General features: G+C 38.0%; 2 protein-coding genes across 2 annotated transcripts; both read right to left on the reverse strand.

The window, feature by feature from the left end:
* Positions 1 to 755: 755 nt before the first annotated feature.
* LOC140321994 (olfactory receptor 1468-like) lies at positions 756 to 1,553 on the reverse strand. The gene has a single exon (XM_072398670.1). The coding sequence runs from the start codon at positions 1,551 to 1,553 to the stop codon at positions 756 to 758; it is 798 nt and encodes a 265-aa protein (XP_072254771.1).
* Positions 1,554 to 11,026: 9,473 nt separating this feature from the next.
* On the reverse strand, positions 11,027 to 11,860 carry LOC140322002 (olfactory receptor 1468-like). Its single transcript, XM_072398676.1, has one exon. It carries the CDS (start codon positions 11,858 to 11,860, stop codon positions 11,027 to 11,029), a length of 834 nt encoding a protein of 277 aa, XP_072254777.1.
* Positions 11,861 to 20,348: the final 8,488 nt, after the last annotated feature.

The raw sequence follows: 20,348 nt of genomic DNA on the forward strand, positions 1-20,348 counted from the left end.
TTATCTGTATCTGGAAGCGAAAACAACTTTTGAAAATAGTGTGCCAGGCATTGGTTCACCTCCTTATATTTAAATATATTTTTGTAAATATATTTAGCATTTTGCAGGTTTCAGAGATAAAATAGAGAAGGCAATTTATGAATGTACATAACCTTACATTATTATTATTTATTATTATTACATTATGTACATAACCTTACATAAAGTATATACACCCAAAGAGGAGACTGCTGGATCTCATAAATGGTTGGGTAGACAAGTGAAAAGAAGATCTCTGCAAGAAGTCTAGATAGGTGTTCCAAAATGCAGTCGCCAAATAGCCGTTATGTGGTCAAAACATTTATTAATGTTATGGTGCAGAGTCTTAGATTGGTATTTGGTGGACAAGTGAACCAAGCATATCTACAAAGGGTCCAACTAAGAAATTAGTAACATAGCCAAATGCCCATTCTGTGGTCAAAAATATATTAGAAGGATGGCACAGAGATAATATTTATTCCTGGAGGTAAACAGGATTTGTTTAATACAATAAGTAACTTAGGTTACCTATTGTATTAGGTAGGGATCCGAGCACTGAAACTAAAATGTATAAAGCAAGAAAACACTATTAGAGGAACCATGGTATGGAATGAAAGTCTAGATGAGGGTTAGCTTGAAAAGGAAATACACTTTTGTGTTTGAGCTAGAGTTTTAATTTATTACTTTTGGAGCCAAAGTTCCATTAATTGCCATACTCTGTTAACATCAATATTGAATTATCTAATTTTTACCAAAGGTTTTGAAAAAAAGGTGAATTGTTTAGATATCATATTTTTCAAAATATTCTTGATGTCTTTATTTCTCAAGCTGTAAATAAAAGGATTTAAAAAAGGAGTAAAAACCGTGTATAACATTGTTATCATCTTACTCATTATTCGGGATTGTCCTTTCTTTGGTATCAGATAGGCAACAATTAAGGTTCCATAAAATATAAAGACAACTGTGAGATGGGAGCTACAAGTAGAGAAGGATTTCAATCTTCCTGAATAGGAGGGGATCTTTAACATTGTCAGAACAATACAAGTATATGAAACTACAATTACAAGGAAGGGCAAAACTAATACAGGAATGCATATTAAGATGGCTTCCAACTGAAGTCTGGATGTATCTGAACAAGAAAGTTCTATCAGTGGCCTGAGATCACAGTACAAATAGTCAATAATATTTATCCCACAGAATTCTAGTTCAGATAATTCAAGTGTTGAAATTGATGCCAATAAACAACTCAACAGCCAGGATGTCAGAACTAATTTATTGCAAAGCCCATGGTTCATAATGGAGACATAATGAAGTGGAGAGCAGATGGCTAGATAGCGGTCATAGGACATCACCGTCAGGAGGAAACATTCAAATGTTTCTATTGAACCAAAGATAAAAAACTGAGTGATACAGCCAGGAAAGGATATGGAGGTCCGCTCATGTAGAATAATATTTAACATGTTAGGAGCAATATCTGTGGTCAGCAAGATGTCACATATGGAGAGTTGGGAGAGGAAGAAGTACATGGGGATCATAAATGCAAATTAAAAGGAGAGAAAAAATCAATAACAAAATAATAATGTATTTTGCATTGAAATATAAAAGGTATCTTGAGCATCGTGGAGGAGATTTGGCTGAATAAAGAACCTTTTTATTCACACTTATTTATATATTTCTTTGCAGTTTGAAGATTCCACTGAGGGTAATTAGGATCTCTTTGGTGTTTGTTGGTGATTATTCTGCTTTTATGAATTTATTATTTTTTGGAAAATACATTAGATTCCCTTGCTCCAAGAAAACAATGTAAAATTTTATGGCTGTCATGTTGGTCTTATTGATTTAGTCTAATCCTGGACAGCTTTTTTTTAAAGAAAACTGGCCTCAAGGCATGATACTTTGTTTTCCTCCGTCTTCTGAATTTAAACAGTGCCAGGGTTAATCAACCTAGAATACTAGAGCTTTAGATGTGGCCCTCTCTGCTATAGCAGACTTACTACATTGCCCCTAAAAAAAAATCTAATTTCAGCATCAATCATTCTCAAGAGAAGAGTCCATCTTTGCAGTCTTCTCAGGTCTTAGTGTGTGGGGTCTTCAGCCAGTCTTCTCCAATGGCAGGCCAAGAAAACATAAAACTTTCAAAGAACATGATAGTTACTCTATTTCAGTGTTATTTGACTTTTTACCATGGGGAAATAAATGAAAGGTCTACTGGGAACCCCTTCTAAAATTTCTATATCTACAGCCCGCAGTACATAGTGGTCGGTGGGGGCAATAGGCCTGATTTATTATTGCTCTCCGAGGCTGGAGAGGATATACTTTCATCTGTTAAGCTGGGTGATAGGCCTGCAATTCAAAACATTTGCTAGCAAATAGCAAAAGACTTTGAAAAAGTCTATTCCAGGTTTGCTGGATCACCCAGCTTTATTGATAAAAGTGTGTCCTCCCCAGCCTTGGAGAGCATTATTAAATCAGGCCCCATGCCTCAAAATGTGAAAAATGTACCAATTTGTTTCCTAATTGACATTATGTCATTGACACAACATAGGGTCAGAGTTGGTTTAAAAACTGCAATGGGTAGCATAATATCATATTATTGCCTTGTGTAGAGGAAATTTCCAAAAATCAGTAATGGAACATAAAGCTACATAAATAGTTTGGGTGGACATTGTTCTATTTAAGAAATACATACGCATCTTAGCTTAACTCAGTGGGAGCAAATCTTTTACATTTTTTCAATTAAAGGTGCTAAAAATCTGGAAAAAGCTAAAACCCAAAGATGTCCAGATAATGGAACAATATCTTACCAAGTTTTTTCTCTTCCATGCTTACTATACACATACAGGAAAATACTCTTAGCTTGGCTTATCGTAATTGCAGATGATAAGAAGAATAAAAACATTTGTTCACAGTGAAAGCTTTGAAAATATATTTAGAAGAGAAAGTTACAGAGTAAAAGGGTAGGGATAGAAAAGCAAAGGATTAGCACGCATGGAGTGCATGCATTGCAGTGGATGTAAAGAGTAACCCAAACTGAAGGATTATTTAGGCTAAAATTCTGGACAAATGCCAAGTAGGAGCCCCCAAAGATAAAAATCTGACATGGTAATTCATTCACAGAAAGCTTCACATCACAACAACTAATCAATTGACCGCCTTTCAGAGTCCCCGGATGCCTCACCAAGAGAACCAAACTATCTCCGAGTACCACAGCAAGACATTCAAGATCCTGGCCCTGGGTAAAGAACCTTAGCTTAGCATATAAACAGATAAAATTGATCAGAAAACATAAAATAATTATTTTCTTTATAAATTTCCTCCTTTTTTGTTTTTTTCTTTTTTTTTGTTTTATCACAGGTTACTATTCATATGTGTAACTTGCTTTATTGAATGCAAGGCCAACATAGTTTGTATGCTTTTGTAAACACATTGTAAGAACCCTTTTGTTTCGTCTTACCAATGCAGGTCAGTTGGCCAAAATACATGTGACGCTTACACAAGGTCCACTTAGCGAAAAGTTGAACATTGGGATTCATTTTACAGTGGCCCTGATCATTAAAAGACCAGAGATGAAACCAATGGAGACCCAAATCATAGCTATAGCAGGGTTTAGGCAATAGTGACTTTATTGGCACCACAAGTCAACTTCAGTTGGACTCTGGGTACCATACATTAAAGGGAACAATGCCAGTGTCTTGTCCTTCTGCCTTGGTCAGACTTATTTTGGGCACAGCCTCCAAAGTTCAGTTTCTCTTTACTGTAATAGAGATGCATGTCTTTCAAATATGAAAAAGCAACTCATATAAGTGCTAGACCACTATTGAGTATGATTGAATTCTGTGAAAGCAATCTCTATACCTGGCTACTAAGGATTCATCACTTTTAGTTCTTCTGAATGTTTTATTGTACACCAGACTGATCTGAGAAGAATAAAGGAAGTCAAATGTAATATTGATTAATAATGATCATGAGGATGTTGATGATCTCCATACATGTGTTCCAAAACATATTGACCAAACCTTATTGTCTACCATCCAGGATCCTATGTGCATATTCTGTACTGCCTACTGTTAGCACCGCAGGTCGTGCTGGCGCCGCTGCTCCTAATCGCAAGCACAGGCGCCGGGTCCTATCTTTCAGGTAACCCACTACCTATATTCCATGCCTGTGTTTCCTTCCTGCTGGAGACTTGCTCTGGTGTTTGAGCTGGCGTAGGTGTGTCTCTCCTAATCTATGCGGTAACACACACACGCCCTCTGTTTTCCCCAGCCTATGGGTGATTACCTGCAAGTACTTAAAGGCACCTCCTACTACAGGAAGTTGCCTGAGCAATCTCTGGCTTACTCTGTGTTACTCTCTGTGCTAAGGTGTGTTCCTGTTTTGCTTTACTGTGTACCGGACCTTGCTGACGATTTTGGACTCTGCCTGTTTGCTGCCTGACCCTGACCTCGGATTACGTTTCTGGACTTCGCCTGTTTGCCGCCTGGCCCTGGTTCTGTATCATTGCTTCCTGACTCCTGTGGTCAGCTGCCACTGGCCTGGGGATTGCTCTGGAGTGGCACCTGGCAGCTACCCCGCAGCCCAAGCCTATCCTCACCATCAGAGGCTCTAGCGAAGACCTTGTAGCTGCTTAGTCACGCCCCACTGGAGTATACCCAGTCAGTGGCACAGTGGGTCCACACCCGCTTGCATAACAATATGTTCCAAAACATATTGACCAAACCTTATTGTCTACCATCCAGGATCTTATGTGCATATTCAGTACTGCCTACATTTACCTCCTGACCTGCCACGTTACATGGAATTTAATTTAATTGGTTTCTGTTGAAGGAGCTCAATTCAAAGGCACTGAGGTAGTTGCTTTACGACACGTAACATGTGACTTCATATTAATAGTATTATGTTCTAAGTCACAAATAAAGTAGCACCATGAAAATTCTACTAAAATTGACTTCTTAACCTTCCTGACCCATTGCAATCTCACACTTGTATTATTACGCTCAGCCAACCATACACTGAAGTTATACATTCACACAGATTTGATGTTCTCAAAAATACAATCTCTATTCTAATTGATTAAAAGACAAAAATACTTTTATTCAATCACATAAACATTATTCTACTACTATATCATTCTTTGACCCATTTGATTATACTGTACAAAAGTATTATTTTGTGGATTTGGTGTTTCCATAAGGCTGTGAAGTAATAAATAATAATAAAAACTGCAAACTAATTTTCCAGTACACATTTTACAGTTTAGTAAATTCATTATGACTTTAGGACCCTGTTAGACGTACATGAGGTCCATGCAAGGGAAGAATCATCAGCCCTCTGGTAGCCCATGCCATGGTTCTTCTGGGAATGCGGAATGCCTGTGTTCCCCCCAATGTGTGACGTTCCTTTCTCTGACCCTAACATCACACCAGGACAAAGCAGTAATATAGGAGGAACAAGTCACAGTGCTCAGCACATCCATTTATTAGCATTGTAGGGATAAATGCCATCACTAAAACGAAAAAGGTAGGGGATCTGGTAGGGGATATTTTATTTCTACAGGGAATTTCATGACTGTATTCTTTTTGGCATGACCTCCTAAATTTCCATATGTTGAAATTCCATTCTGTTTTTCTCTAAATAGTAATCAAGATTTCCCTAGGCTCGTGTTTGTAAATGCGTTGAACATAAACATGTTTTAATACCATATTATTATCTAGAAAATTAAATCCTGTAGTAAACAGAAATCTATTATTTTAAAGGACATTGGCAGATTATATAGCCTGCCTTCTAAAATGTTCCTTCCATAGTTGTCAAGTTGATCCAACAGGTCAAGTCCAACTCTGGGAAACTTTTAATAGAAATACTGGCCAACAGACAGGGTGCAATACACATATTCATTTGGAAAATGTTTCCAAAGTACTTTTTTAACACACAATGTCCTCAGCTTTAATTTAATGACACCCAGTGTAATTTTAACTGGAAATCTCAGGAAAAACTTTGCACAACAAATGTCATGACTTTGCACCCCATCACCATTACCCCTTTCTCCCAGTGTATTGAAAAATAGACAACACTCGCTTCAGCACCACTTTCTGCATCATGACCACTTGATTGGAGAAACAACAAATAAAAAGTTTTATGATAAAGAGAAGCATTAAAAAGAAAATCATAGCATACATATGGCTGGGCCTTCCTCTGGGATGGGGTTTATTGAAAACATACCATTTGGTATCTGCACACCATCCTTCTCACTTTGCCACCACCATCACCATTTTTTACTGGTGTTATTTTGGTTCGGAAGTCTTCGACCAGTGTCATTTGCAGCCGCCCACAATACATATTAAAATATATTTTATCTTGGAGTCTGGATCTTACTTTGGCTCTCCTATTGTTGCAGGGGTTCTACTAACCAGGCACTAATCCCCCAAACTAACCCTGCACTCTTAACTTATAGTAAGCCCCCCTCAGCCTCCAGGGGCTAGTTGTACTGTCCCAGCCCACTGTTGTGCCCAGGACTTCAATGTGCAAAGGATGGTGTCCAGGGAGGAAAAAAAATAAGGTCCAGGAACCCACAAAACAGGACAGGGACACAATGGAAGTCAGGAAGTCCAGGGTCAGTCACCAGGTGAGTCCCAGTGATGCACCGTATAGGAGAGTCCAGCAAGGGCGAGCTGCAGAGCAGAGGACAGAAAAATACTCGATGGATTTCCCCGCTGCTGTATCGGAGATACACAGGACATTCTGCATTGTGGTGACTTACATATCCCCGATCATATATGCATCTCCTAACAGAGGATCTGAATTTTTTCATGTTCCGAATCGATAATACATTGAAGGCTGAGACAGCAACTAATATGCTGTTAAAGAGGATCATAATAGCAACCCCAGCATGCTTCTCTGTATGGAACTCCTTTACAGTACTTTCAAAGTTTTCAGGTAGGGGGCTGCCTAAAAACAGACACAGTTCATAGGGAGCACAAGCAAAGATTGGATAATAAAGAAAATAGCAGCCACCTTGGTGTGCCGCTGTTATGTGGTCCATCTATTTTTGTATTCATTATGAAATGCAGGATGTTGTGAATATTATAATTATGGACCTTCTTTTTAGGTTATCAATGCAAATTATGTAGATAACGGTCTTCATGGCCAGTGCCAGGACAAAAAGAGTACGGGGAGAACACCAAGCCTCAAAATGTACAAATTGCTGCAATCTTGCAACATCTAATAAATCCCTCACCAAGGAGCTAAACTATCACCAAGTTCCATAGCAAGATATTCCAAGATCCTGGATCCCGATAAATAATCTTTACCTAGAAAAAAATCAGGTACTGATGATTAGAAAACATAAAGTAATAATTTTCTTTATAAGTTTTCCTCCTTTTTTTTTCTTTTTTAATATTCATATGTTGAATATGTTTTATTGAATGCAAGGCTGAAACGTACTGTTATGCTTTTGTACACACATTGGGCCTGATTTATTAAAGCTCTCCAAGGCTGGGGATGATACACTTTCATCAATGAAGCTGGGTGATAAACCAGGAATGGATCAGATCCAGGATTCAAAACATTTGGGACAATGGAAAAATACATTTCAGCCAGCTTCAAGAAGGAAAGTGTATCCTCTCCAGCCTTGGAGAGTTTTAATAAATCAGGCCCATTGCAAACATCCTTTTGTTTTGTCTTACCAATGCAGGTCAAGTCAACATACAACATGTGAGGCTTATGTCTTACACAACAGGGTTGATTTACCAAGAGGTAGAGAAGGTCCACCTAACTAAAAGTTGAACACTGGGATTAATTTTACAGTGCCCCTGATCTTTTTTTGCTATATTGTTTTTTAATATCAAACTAGAGATGTCACTAAAAGAGACCCAAATCATAGGTATAGCAGGTTTACGTAATTGGAACATTATTGGCACCACAAGTCTGGACTTTGTGCACCACTCATGACTGGTGCTCAAAGAGAACAATACCAGTAATTTTGATCAACAATGTTGAATAGGATGCTGATCTTCACCATCTCCATACAAATTTTCCAAAAAATATTGATCAAACCTAATGTCTACCATTTAGGATCTCCAGGACCTAAAAAATATGTGCATATTTAGTATATTTTAGTGACTTTGCTGCAGCTACCACGCTACCCTGCATTGTGCTATATTGTTATTTCTGATTTAACCCATGCCTGGACTCCGACTGCGTTTGCCTGCCGTCTGACCTGACCTGTGCCTGGGCTCAGACTACGTTTGCCTGCCCCTGCCCTAAAGTGTGCCTGAACCCCCACTACGTTTCCCTGATGCCTGGCCTGACCTGTGCCTGGACCCCGGCTATGTTTGCTTGCCCAGATCCTTTGCTTGAACTTGGATGGCATTCACCCCCACCTGGCCACACCAAGGCCACCAAGTCTTTCCTCCTCAGGTAGGGTTACCCTGAGGGACATGACCTGGTGACACCCAGCAGCAAAGAGCCTCTCGACCTCTCCACACCAAGGCCACCAAGTCTTTCCTCCTCAGGTAGGGTTACCCTGAGGGACATGACCTGGTGACACCCAGCAGCAAAGAGCCTCTCGACCTCTGGGCTACCAGGCTGTCACCACTTGTAGAGTGCCCTGCTGATAACCTGGTGTCATTTGGACACAAGTGATCCTGGGGTGATGCCTGGGCCATTTGCATACCATTGCCCAAATCCTCCACAACCAATTTAATGGGGTTGAGGCAAACTTCACCAAAAGCTAAACAGGGGGATCAACCTTCCAGTGCTCTTAATTCTTGTTTTGCTGTAGTATATTTATAAATAAAGGCATAAAAAAGCAGATGAAATATAAATTTTATTCACACCTGATGTCACAGATAGCTGCCCAAATTAAAGCTATGACCTAATTGTCACCACCAGTCATTTTCAATGACACACACACCTAGTGTTTAAAGGAAGCAATATTGTTGTCTTCTTTTTCTCCCTTTGACCGACTTGTTTTTGGCATGGCTTCCAGACTTTAGCTGTACTTTATTTTATTAGGGGTGCAGGACTTCCAAATGTGAACAAAAGGAACTCATATAGGTACTTGACTACTTTTGACTATAATTGTAGTATATTATAGCAAACTCAAACTAACTGGTTCACAAAAAAACACTCTAATTTTCGAAAAAAAAAAAAAATATTTTTATTTAGGTATAAATAAAACAAAACATGTCAAAGACCCTTGATGCTGTCTAGGCCTGAATACCCCAACGTGAATGGTGTCCAATTGTGTAATATGTCAGTTACAAGTAGTGGACCGTAGTAGCTGTATCCAACTCATAGGTATAATTGCATAATAGGGGTATTAAAACCTGGGGCCCAAGAAAGCTTTAGACTTCCAAGATCCTTTCAGGGGTGTACATTTAGACATAAGAAAGATAAAGAGACTTAAAAAAAAATATTCCATGAGATCCATAAGTTCAGTAACCAACATTCGGTATCAACCCATAAAGACCCCAAAAGAGAGGGAATCAGTAAATACATCCCAGCAGGAGAAGGATGGGCCCTGATGGACCCTTCTTGGAATGTATCATTTCTGTGTCCCCTAGAATTTGTTCTTCCTTTCTCTGACCATCATCACAACAAGACAAAGCAAAGTGATGTTGGAGGAAGAAGCCACAGTGCTTGGGAGAAGGCACAGCCATTCAACATCAATAAATACCAAAGAGTTTGACAGAAGCATCATCACTAAACTAAAAAAGTAGAAAACATGGATTGCAAAAGAGGCGAGAATATGTTATCTGTACTGTATTTAGCATTCTTGAACCACAGAATTTTCAAAAACAAGGCTTCTACATGACAAAATTATACACAGGTTGTCTTTATTTCTCCCATCCTATGCCTTTTACTGTTTTGTTTTTGGACATAGCCATCAAATGTATATGGATGCCCATCCCCCATTTTAAATTTATCAATGTGAACGGCAAAAGACAAAAAAATGTTGGGACATATAAATCCACAATTGTTAACATAATAATAAAACATGCATTTATTTTTAAGTATTTTAAAAAGTAATATTAATAAAAGAAACGATGCACATTCTAATAGATTCAACTCATCAAACAGGTCCTAATTGAGACATCCTTCATGTTTCAGGTAATAAGCACCGCTTCTTCAGGGTTCATTAAGACTTTATAAACATATATACAAGTTCCCTGGTCTCTAGGGGTAATTCCCCAATGATTCTCTCAGAAAAGAATCAGGACATAAGCAGAAATGGCAGCAGAGGGAGCGATAACCATCTTTCAAAAATATCTTTCAGTAAATGCTATACCTTTCAGAAGGATAAATGGCTAATGCCACAATCTCCAGCTTCGATATGCAATTCTAAGAACAAAAAAAGATAACTTGATGTGCCAAACTGAAAGAATAAAGCACACAAAAGGTTTTCTTTGTAATCTTAGCCTCACCAATGGCTGATCTGCGCTGTTTCTATGTAGAGATAATTAGGCATTTAGAAAACATGTTACCAATTTTCTGTTAGTGGTGGTGGTATCTGGTACTGCACCACAACAATCCGCGTTCACAAGATTTGTGAAAGTAACATTCGGGAAACTTTAGAATCTTCAATATCATGTATAGTGATAGCACAATGAATATGAATTTGTTAGCCAGGACCCAGTGAGGAGTTTTGAAAAATACTCATTCTCAGATGAAGACGTTTTTAGTCGACATACAGAATTGGTATTTATTCCTTAAGGAAGGATTTATGTTGTGCAATCAGAGGGGAAATAGAAGCTGGACTTGAATATGTAGGTATATTTGCATTGGAGCATGCATTTAAATAGAAAATAATTTTACTTTCATGTCATTGATGGAACCACAACATGGGATGAAAATCTAATGGGTGTTTGCCTCTGATCTGGTACCACACTTTGGTGTTTGAAGCAAGTACCATTGTGTTTAGAGCTGTTTTTGTATTGTGGGTTCTGGCGGAGTTTGTGCACCCCGGGTTCCTTTAGATTCCATACAAGCCGAGAAGGGTATATTGTTTTTAACTAGTTGTTTTGAAGTTTTTGGATCCAAATCCCATCTTTGTAGGCCACATTTTTTTAAACGTTTCCTTCATATCTGTATTTCTTAGGCTGTATATAAAAGGATTTAAAAAAGGTGTAAAAACTGTGTACAACATTGTCATCATCTTTCTGATCATTTTTGATTTTCTTTTCTTTGGTATCATATACAGAGCAAGAAGGGTTCCATAAAACATAAAGACAACTGTGAGATGGGAGCTACATGTGGAAAAGGATTTCAGTCTCCCCGAAAAGGAGGGGATCTTTATTAGAGTTAAAACAATACAAGTATATGAAACCAGGATCAAAATAAATGGGATTACTAATGCAGGAAAACATAACATTGTGGCTTGCAATTGAATTCTGGATATATCCGAACAAGAAAGCTCAACTAGAGGATTAAAATCACAATAGAAATAGTCCATAACATTTGAACCACAGAACTCAAGTTCAGATATTTTAATTGTTAGAAATAAAGCAAAAGAACAGCTCAACAGCCAGGATGTCAAAATTAATTTATAGCAAAGACTTGATTTCATAATGGAGGTATAATGGAGAGGAGAGCAGATGGCTACATAGCGGTCATAGGACATCACCGTCAGAAGGTAACATTCAAATCCTTCTACTAAACCAAAGACATAACACTGAAGAAGGCAGCCAGGTAAAGATATGGAGGTGCGCTTATGTAGAATAATATTTAACATGTTGGGAGCAATATCTGTGGTCAGCAAGATGTCAGATATGGAGAGTTGGGAGAGGAAGAAGTACATGGGAGAGTGGAGGGTCTTACTGTAATATATCAGCATGATGATCATGAAGCATTATGGCCATTATGGCAGGTGTCTCTATTTAATATATACAATGGGCAGCAACTGCCTGCTGTATACATTGAAGGGGCTCACAGTAAAGTTTACCTTGCCATGTGTCAAAGTAAATTCCAATTGAGATTTGTTCAATATAGAAAGAAAAAAATATATATAAAATAAAAAATATATAACATATACTATATATACACACTTAAGGGGGAAATAAAATTTTATATACAACTTTAATATTTGGGTATAAATACATTTTATGCCATAACACAAGTAGGAAATGATGTTAGTCTCAATTAACTGAATTAAAGAAATGCAAACATTTTAGTATAATATATACTTACATTAGTTACTAATGATCTGTGATGGAAATCCATATGTAGATATTACCTAGATAAAACTGAAACAAAGCAGCACAATATGGATTTTTTTTAAATTCTAATTAAACATTAAAATGTTATCATGAACAATATTTTGCATGTTTGAGATGACATGAATCGTCATTGTTTCAATCAGGGTTTTATAACATTGTAAACAGCAGATAGAGAGAGAAAAAAGTATGCATATGTATTTCTGAAATATGAATCATGTGCATAGAGGGATGACCAAATAAGAAGTTGATATGCAACCAGTTATTTATATTCCTTCTTTACCGGTTAAAGATCCCTTTGAGAGCAATCAAGATTTCGTAGGGCTTGTGTTTGTAACTATGTTTAAATGTTTTTTTTCAATATATTATTATCTAGCAAATGGAATGCATTAGTAAATAATTACTCAGAGACGTAAAAGTTACATTTTAGAGGAAATTGTAGCCTTGAATTTCCATGTTAATGCTACTTCCATGACTGTCATGATGATCCAAGATTCACAGTTCAACTATAGGCAGCTCCTAATACAGAAAATAAAGAGAGCAAATATCTAGCTTAAGTTTAGAGCCACCCCCAAAGTACATTTACCACAAGATACCCTCAGCTCTATGGTTTTATTGATGATCAGTGTCAGTTAACCAGGAAGCCTGAGGATATACTGTACTTTTAATAAAAAGGTGCCATGGACTCACACTCTTTTTGGCACAATGGCAATGCCTTTTAACTGCAATGTTTTGAAGCAGAGACAGCACGCACTTCATCACCAATCTCTGCATCAGATGATGACTGCTTGATCTGGACAATGTTTTAAAAGAAAACTTAAAAAATTTCAAAGTTTAAAGTTATGGGGCTGCTGAAGATTTTTTACCCCTCCCCACTAATGTGCTTGATTTGACCTTTAATTAACTGGATACATGCTATCTGATTTAATTTCACTTTGCTACTGGAGTTTGAATTTAAGGCTAAATGCTACCAACTATTATTCTTTTACCAATGTTAAAATGGAAACTGGGGGACTAGTCATAAAGTAGCGCAGAACAGTGTTGTCCTAAAGGACTTGTAGTTGTAGGGGTTGGGAAAAATGGGCATGGTGAGGGAGGCTTGGGAGGACATGAGACCTCTAGAAACCCAATGATTGCCATTAGGGTAAGGAGTTATAGTATAGGGTTACCTACAAGAAGAATGATGTCATCTGCAAATGTTTAAAGTTTATGATGATTACCAGTCAAAACCACAAATGTCCAGATGTCCATGGAATACTAGAGCCAATGGTCCAATGGCTCAAGCAAACGTGAGAGATGAAAGGGGCATTCTTGTCTGGTTTCTCTGAAAATTCTACAACACTTAGAGTAACAAACTACATATTGCAGAAATGCCTTAGGTTTTGTGTAAAGCACATTGACCCAGTTTCTATTTGGCCCAAAGCCCTGTCATTCAAGGAGACATTCCAGATATGGCCATGGAACAGTGTCAGATGGCTTCCTAATATCAATCCACAGGAGAAATTAGGGGCAAGTGCATACTTTATAGACCATGTAGGCCACATTATCCGCAGCTTGCCTATGGGGGATGACGCTCACTTGAGTCTTTACCAGTGAGGCCGTTTATGACCCTATTAGGTCCAAAAGCTTTAACTTGTACCAAGATTTTTTAATTCAAATTCAAAAGTTAGATTGGCCAGAAGTTTGACCATGCAGGGGGAGTTGTGTTTGGCTTCAGTGTCATCCGTATAGCATCAGTGATGGTGTCTCTGCCTAAAGTTCCACCATAACGAATATAAATTTAAAATGTTGGTAGGGTGTCATCAAACATTTTAAATATTAGTGGACAGGAAAGCCATCCAGCTCTGGGCACATCTACAATTTAAGAGAGCATGTCTTTGACAGATAGTCCTAGTGGCAGAGTGTTCCATGTACACCATGGGGTAGGAAGGATGAAAATATTCGGCAGGAGGTTGTGTGAAATCAATGGAAGAAAGCAAGGAAGAGGGCTAGTCCCCAACCACAAATATGCACCACAATACTGCCTGGAATGGACAGAGCAGTGCAATAAACATTCATGGAAAAAAGAAAGGGAAGGCAATAAACAAATACCAATTAGCAAAATTCAAAATACATAGGTCAAAGATTGTGACTCAAAAGGTTAAACATTGAAAGAGAAGATCAACCCAGTGGCTGAACCAAAAATGGGGTTGTGGATTCAGGAAGGGTGAAAGATACTACCCCTCCCAAATGGAGACAAAGTGGCATCAAACATAGATAAAAGCTGCAGGTTACAAACAAAACAGTATATTATATACAGACTGTTAAAGGTGAACCGAAACAATACCGTGTTTCCCCGATTTTAAGACATCCCCATTAAATAAGCAACCCCGGATTTTTGAAAAAATAATTAAAATAAGACACTCACCTGTGAATAAGACATCCCCCGATATTTGATCCTGTGTGTGTCTCCTTGATGCTGGCTGCAGCACGTGTCTGCTCCTGGCTGCAGTGCAGAGTGAAACTGAAAGTAACAAGCTGAACAATAAATGTGTACTGTAGTCTTCTTCATGGAAAAATAAGACATCCCCCTGAAAATAAGACCTAGGGCATATTTTGGTATTTCAAAAAATATAAGACTGTTTCCTGTTTCCCCAATTATAAGTGCCTTATAATTGGGGAAACAGGGTATTACAAAATGCTTTAAAGTTAGCTGTGAACAGTGGCAGTATTAGGGTCTGAACTCAGTTCTGTTAGCATAGCAAGTGAAAACATAATAGTAATACAATCAGTGTAATAAAACTTGGAGCTGGGTCAAGTGCCAAAGGAACTCCAGACCATCATTGAGTAGTAGATAACATAGCCATGGTACCATCTGCAACAGCCACCCTGACCATTCACCAAGTACAGACACGTGAGCAGACACTCAGTGGAATAAACCAAACATGAGATGTACAGGGCAGCAGCTGAACAGAAGTCAACTCAGAAGCCAGAGGATGGTCACCCACAAGGGACATTTGGACCAACACTGCAAAAAGTAAGAGACATAACATAAAAATTAGGAGCCATACATAAAAGCAATAACCGTATGAAACATCTCACATCTCTGATCTATATGAAAGTAACACGACCCAGAGGAGTCCATGTCATTCAAGTTAAGGGCCCTACAAAATCCTTTCAGATAGAATTCTGGCAGGAACAGACAGAGATGGAAGAGCAAACACTCGGTTCCTGCAGCGACAACAGCTCACAATAAATTGTGCTATTACGGTAAGGTACCTTAACCTGGAGACCCAATATCTGGGGGGATGGAATCTACGGGTACCACCTCCCCTCACTTATGGATGGTGGACATAGTTGGGTCTGCAAATAGCTGATACTCATAGTTTTGGAAGGATATTAGGTAGAAGGTATTATAGGTATTGATTGTGAGATTTAAAGCTCTCACGTTCCTCCATCTGCAATCCCAGAACAGTGGCAACATCATCAATCATACCTTTTAGGAATGAAGTGTGACTGCCCAGGTCATTTCCTAGTCAGCCAGACTAGTTTGGCCAATTGATCAAATTGGCCTGTGGAAGACTTATTTCTTACACACCTAACCAAAAAGGGGTAAAGAAGACCCACGTAGCTAAATGCATTGGGATTATAATTTTCCTAATTTCTTTTTTTTTATACCCAAACTTAGTGTACACATAAAAATAGATAATTAAGGGGTAAAAATTTAGCTATCAATGGCTGCCAAAATATTAGCTATGGCAGGGTTTAAGGAGTCCTTTTGGCACCACAAGTCAATTTTATTGTGTCTGTGTGAACCACACATGACTTGTCCTCAAAGAAAAAAAATGTTTGCTCTTTCAAGATTTGGGCTTTAACTATTTTTGCAACTGTAGACTAAATGTTCAATGACACTGTGTCTCTTAGTGCTGTCTATGCAGAGGGCTCTGACATGACAAATTAAAACTATGCCAATACCATAATGGCTGTCCTCAAATATAGACGGGGAGACATGATATAGTAAGTTACATAGCTAGTAAAGTTAAACTACTAGGGAAACTAAATAAACATCTCCTAGATAAAAAAAACCCATAGACATAGTTATTCCAGAGGAAGGCAAAAAAATCCCTAGCACAATTAGCTGCAGCAGGGTAAAAAATATTTCCTGATCCCGTGAGGCAATCGCTATGGATCACCAGTCTCAGTTTTCTCTTTACTTTAAAAACGTACCCCGTTAAATACCCAGTTAAATTCTGTGCTTTTTAAAAGCATCCAACTTTTTCCTAATGCAATCTTTACTTGTTGCTGAAACTACTTCCTGAGGGAGCCGACATTCCACATTTTCATAGAATCCCTTCCTTATCTGGAGATTAAATTTCTTTTCCTGCAGACGCAAAGAGTGCTCCCTTTGGTTTCCCTTCTCTCCAATCCCACAATGTCCTTTTTGTGAACTGGGGCCCAAAACTGGACTGCATATTCCAGATGTTGCCCGACCAATGCTTTGTACAGGGGCAGGATTATGTCTCCATCTCTGCAGTCTATTCCTCTTTTATTACAAGAAAGTACTTTACTAGCTTTAGATATTGCAGCTTGGCATTGCATGCTGTTATTAAGTCTATGATCTACCAGAACCCCCAGATCCTTGTCTAAACAGGTCTATGGGAACTCCTGCTATATTTACTATGTTCACAGCTCATAGCATGTTAGTGTGGTGGTCAGTGGGAAGAAATTCTCTTACATTTCTGGCCATTGGGAAGAATGTCATCCTTACAGATAGTAAAAAGATCATTGGTGTCACTTATACTGACCTGAGAGGCACAAACTTCTCACTTATCAAGGAACCCCCAGCAACCACTGGATGAACCATTGTTGAGAAACACTGGACTATATTATGGATTTCCTATCTTTCTAACTTACATGTAACCAACTGCTTACTGGAGTTATCTATCCACACAAGTTTGAAGTTTACAAAATACAATCTTTATTCACATTGTTTAAAACACAATACCATGTTACATTTGATCCAGAAACATTCTGCTACTACTATATCATTTTATGTACACATTTTCCAATTCAAAGTATTATTGGCTTGTTCGTCTGTTGATCAAAAGACAACAAAGAAAGAGATTTAAGCAGGGTTTTTCGGCACAAATGATGTATTCAACATACATTAACAAAGTTTAAAAAATACCACTGTACACAACTAGTGGTCAGGTATAATCATTGAAGTCATATGATTACCTAATACAATAAACAGTTATCAAAGGTTGGTTTAAACCACCTTATTACCCTTGGGGTTCAGCGACAAAAACAGTTAGTCTGTGACTGAACCCCAAGGGTAATAAGGTGGTTTAAACCAACCTTTGATAACTGTTTATTGTATTAGGTAATCATATGACTTCAATGATTATACCTGACCACTAGTTGTGTACAGTGGTATTTTTTAAACTTTGTTAATGTATGTTGAATACATCGTTTGTGCCGAAAAACCCTGCTTAAATCTCTCTCTTTGTTGTTTTTTGATCTATTGAATGATAAGGGTAGGCACGTTATTGTTCTATTTACAGTCACTGTGAAATACCACCACCATTACCATATCTCTATTGTTCGTCTGTTGGTTTGTTAGTCTTGCATTAGGTCCATGCATATGAAGAGTCATATACTCAGTTCATTGAATGTCCATACCACAGCTCTTTGGGGAGTTTGGAATGTGTGTTGTTTCTTTTTCTAACCCTAGGATAATGCCAGGACGAAGCAGAAATGCCATAATAAAAAACAAAGAATGATGATTTTCTATCATACCTAATAAGACAATAAGTCATATATGTTCAAAATAATTTCAACAAACTGTGAGTAGGTAATTGTGGATTATGGTTTATAAATAGAATGAAATAAATGATTTACTTTTTCCGGAACCATGGCATTTCTGAACCATGAAGTTTATAACAATGGGGAATCTGGATGCCCCAAATAAACACAGGCTGTCTTCACTTAGATCTTGTGGCTTCTACATTTTTTATTTTAATTTGAGGACATAGACACCAAATCTAAATGTTACCCATATCCCTATTACACATTTATAATGTGTTACATTTATAAAGTAAGCATTTGGAAAACATTTAGGTCGTGTGTTTTCTCCCAGAATGTGGGTACAAAAGCACCAGATACCCTAATCACGAACATACAATGATGGCCCTCTGTGAGTCCAGTTATTGTTAGTATCTTGTATCCGTAAGATGAAAAGAGAGAGCTGGTAACCACTTTCATAATGCAGCTTGGCATCCAGTGTTGGTGCCACCTGGTAAGCAGTCATTACACCACAAGGTGACTATCTATGTGAGCAAGCTGTGTAGAAGTTACACTCAGATGGAAGACTATTGAGTTTTCAATATCATAAGTAATGGTTTTAATTTCAATATAAATTAGCTAAATGTGGTCTTCTGTGGTCAAGACATTTCTATCAATATCATAACACAGAGTTGATAATTACAGCTAGAGCAAAGCAAGATTTGTGTTGTACAGCAGATGACAATGTGGTTATGTGGGTATCTCTGCATGAAAGCAGACTTTTCAAAAGAAAAATAAACACTTTTAGTTTTAGAGTTATTGGAGGAAACATAATTTGGAATAAAAGTCTACGTGACCCTCTATATTTTTATTTCAACACTCCATTTCTGCCATATCAATGACAAACAGTTTGAAGAACTGTTTAGACATTCATAGTCCAGGCTGCTGATGGAAGACTTAAAACAACCACAGGAATGATTAGGGACATTCCATGAGATGCTTAACCTTACTTTACTTAGCTCAGTCCTATTCCTGTCCACAATTTATATATGTAAAGCTGAACCTGTTGCTCTTTCTGGAGGTAACAAGTACCTTATTGCTTTGTTCACACTGGCCATGAGGTTGCATACCGGTACCTCTGGGGAGATGATACATGTAGTTTCTTCCAATGGCAGACCTATAAAGAATGAATGGCGGCAGCTATGGGTGGTACCAGTACCACTCACCGGCCTCAGGTGTCAAATGTGCAAATGTTTTTTCTTTATGAAGGTGAAAGCCAACAGGAAAAGAGCAAAATCTCATGATCCGAAAGCAGGCTTAAAACTGGCCTATCTGGTCCTTTTAGGATATCTTCTAACAAATGTTGAAGTTTGGAGGATTTAATAAACACATTTAAGCAGATCAAAGGAAGGAGCCTAAGAAGAAAACATCTATAACATTAAGTACATTAAGACTAATAAATCTTAGGATATGATATAACTCTTCAATAAAGTTTATGTACAAAGTTCTACTGTGCTAGGTATATACTAACAGGATAATGCTATACTTTGAGTGAGAAGCTAGTGCCCTCTGGAAAAGGCTATTAGCCAGAGGATATAGTCACAAACTTGTAAAAACAGCCTATTACAAGGCAGAAATCTCCAGGAATTAATCCTTCCAAACAAAATACCCAAATCACATGAGACAGTAAGAGTAATTACTACATTTAACAAACAACAAACGGGGCTATCTAATTTAATATCTAAACATTGGCACATTCCCCTTTATCCAAATACTGCAAAATCTCTATCAGAAAAACCAAGCATTACCTTTAGAAAGTCTCCTTCATTAAAAGATTATTTGGTTTCTAGACACATTTCAATCAAGGCCACACCAGAACTGAAAGCCCCACCATGCACATACAAATGTGGAAACTGTCCACGATACAGCTGGATAACTGAAAAGCAAACTACCCTCCCCAATACCACTCAACACAAAATAAAACAACTTGTTGATTGCTTATCGACTGGAGTTATCTACCTCATCACATGTCAATGCGGTTGCTATTATGCCGGCAAGACCAAAAGAGCTTTTCCGTAAATGCATTTATGAGCATATCTACACAATAGCAAAATCCTAAGCTCGCTCGCACATTCGTATTTGCAATCCGAAATCGGAAGCCCTTATTCAACAACTGAATGAGCTCGCTGCTGGAGCCGTGCATCCCCGGCAGATTTACACTGGCGAGCTTGCATTAAAAGTCGCTGTTCCCCTAAAAAATAATCCTTTCTAATGGCACACATATTACCCCTAGCCCTAAAAAAAAATAAAAATGTTTGTGCTGTTCAAATGTTTAAAACATCTATATGTGCTAAG

Source organism: Pyxicephalus adspersus, chromosome 2 (assembly GCF_032062135.1).
Source record: "Pyxicephalus adspersus chromosome 2, UCB_Pads_2.0, whole genome shotgun sequence".
In the NCBI taxonomy this organism is placed as follows: Eukaryota; Metazoa; Chordata; class Amphibia; order Anura; family Pyxicephalidae; genus Pyxicephalus; species Pyxicephalus adspersus.

What these genes read in the sequence shown, in the direction of transcription:
- LOC140321994 (XM_072398670.1), bottom strand. Translation starts at nt 1,553, where the DNA reads ATGATCCCCATGTACTTCTTCCTCTCCCAACTCTCCATATGTGACATC.
- LOC140322002 (XM_072398676.1), bottom strand. Translation starts at nt 11,860, where the DNA reads ATGATCATCATGCTGATATATTACAGTAAGACCCTCCACTCTCCCATG.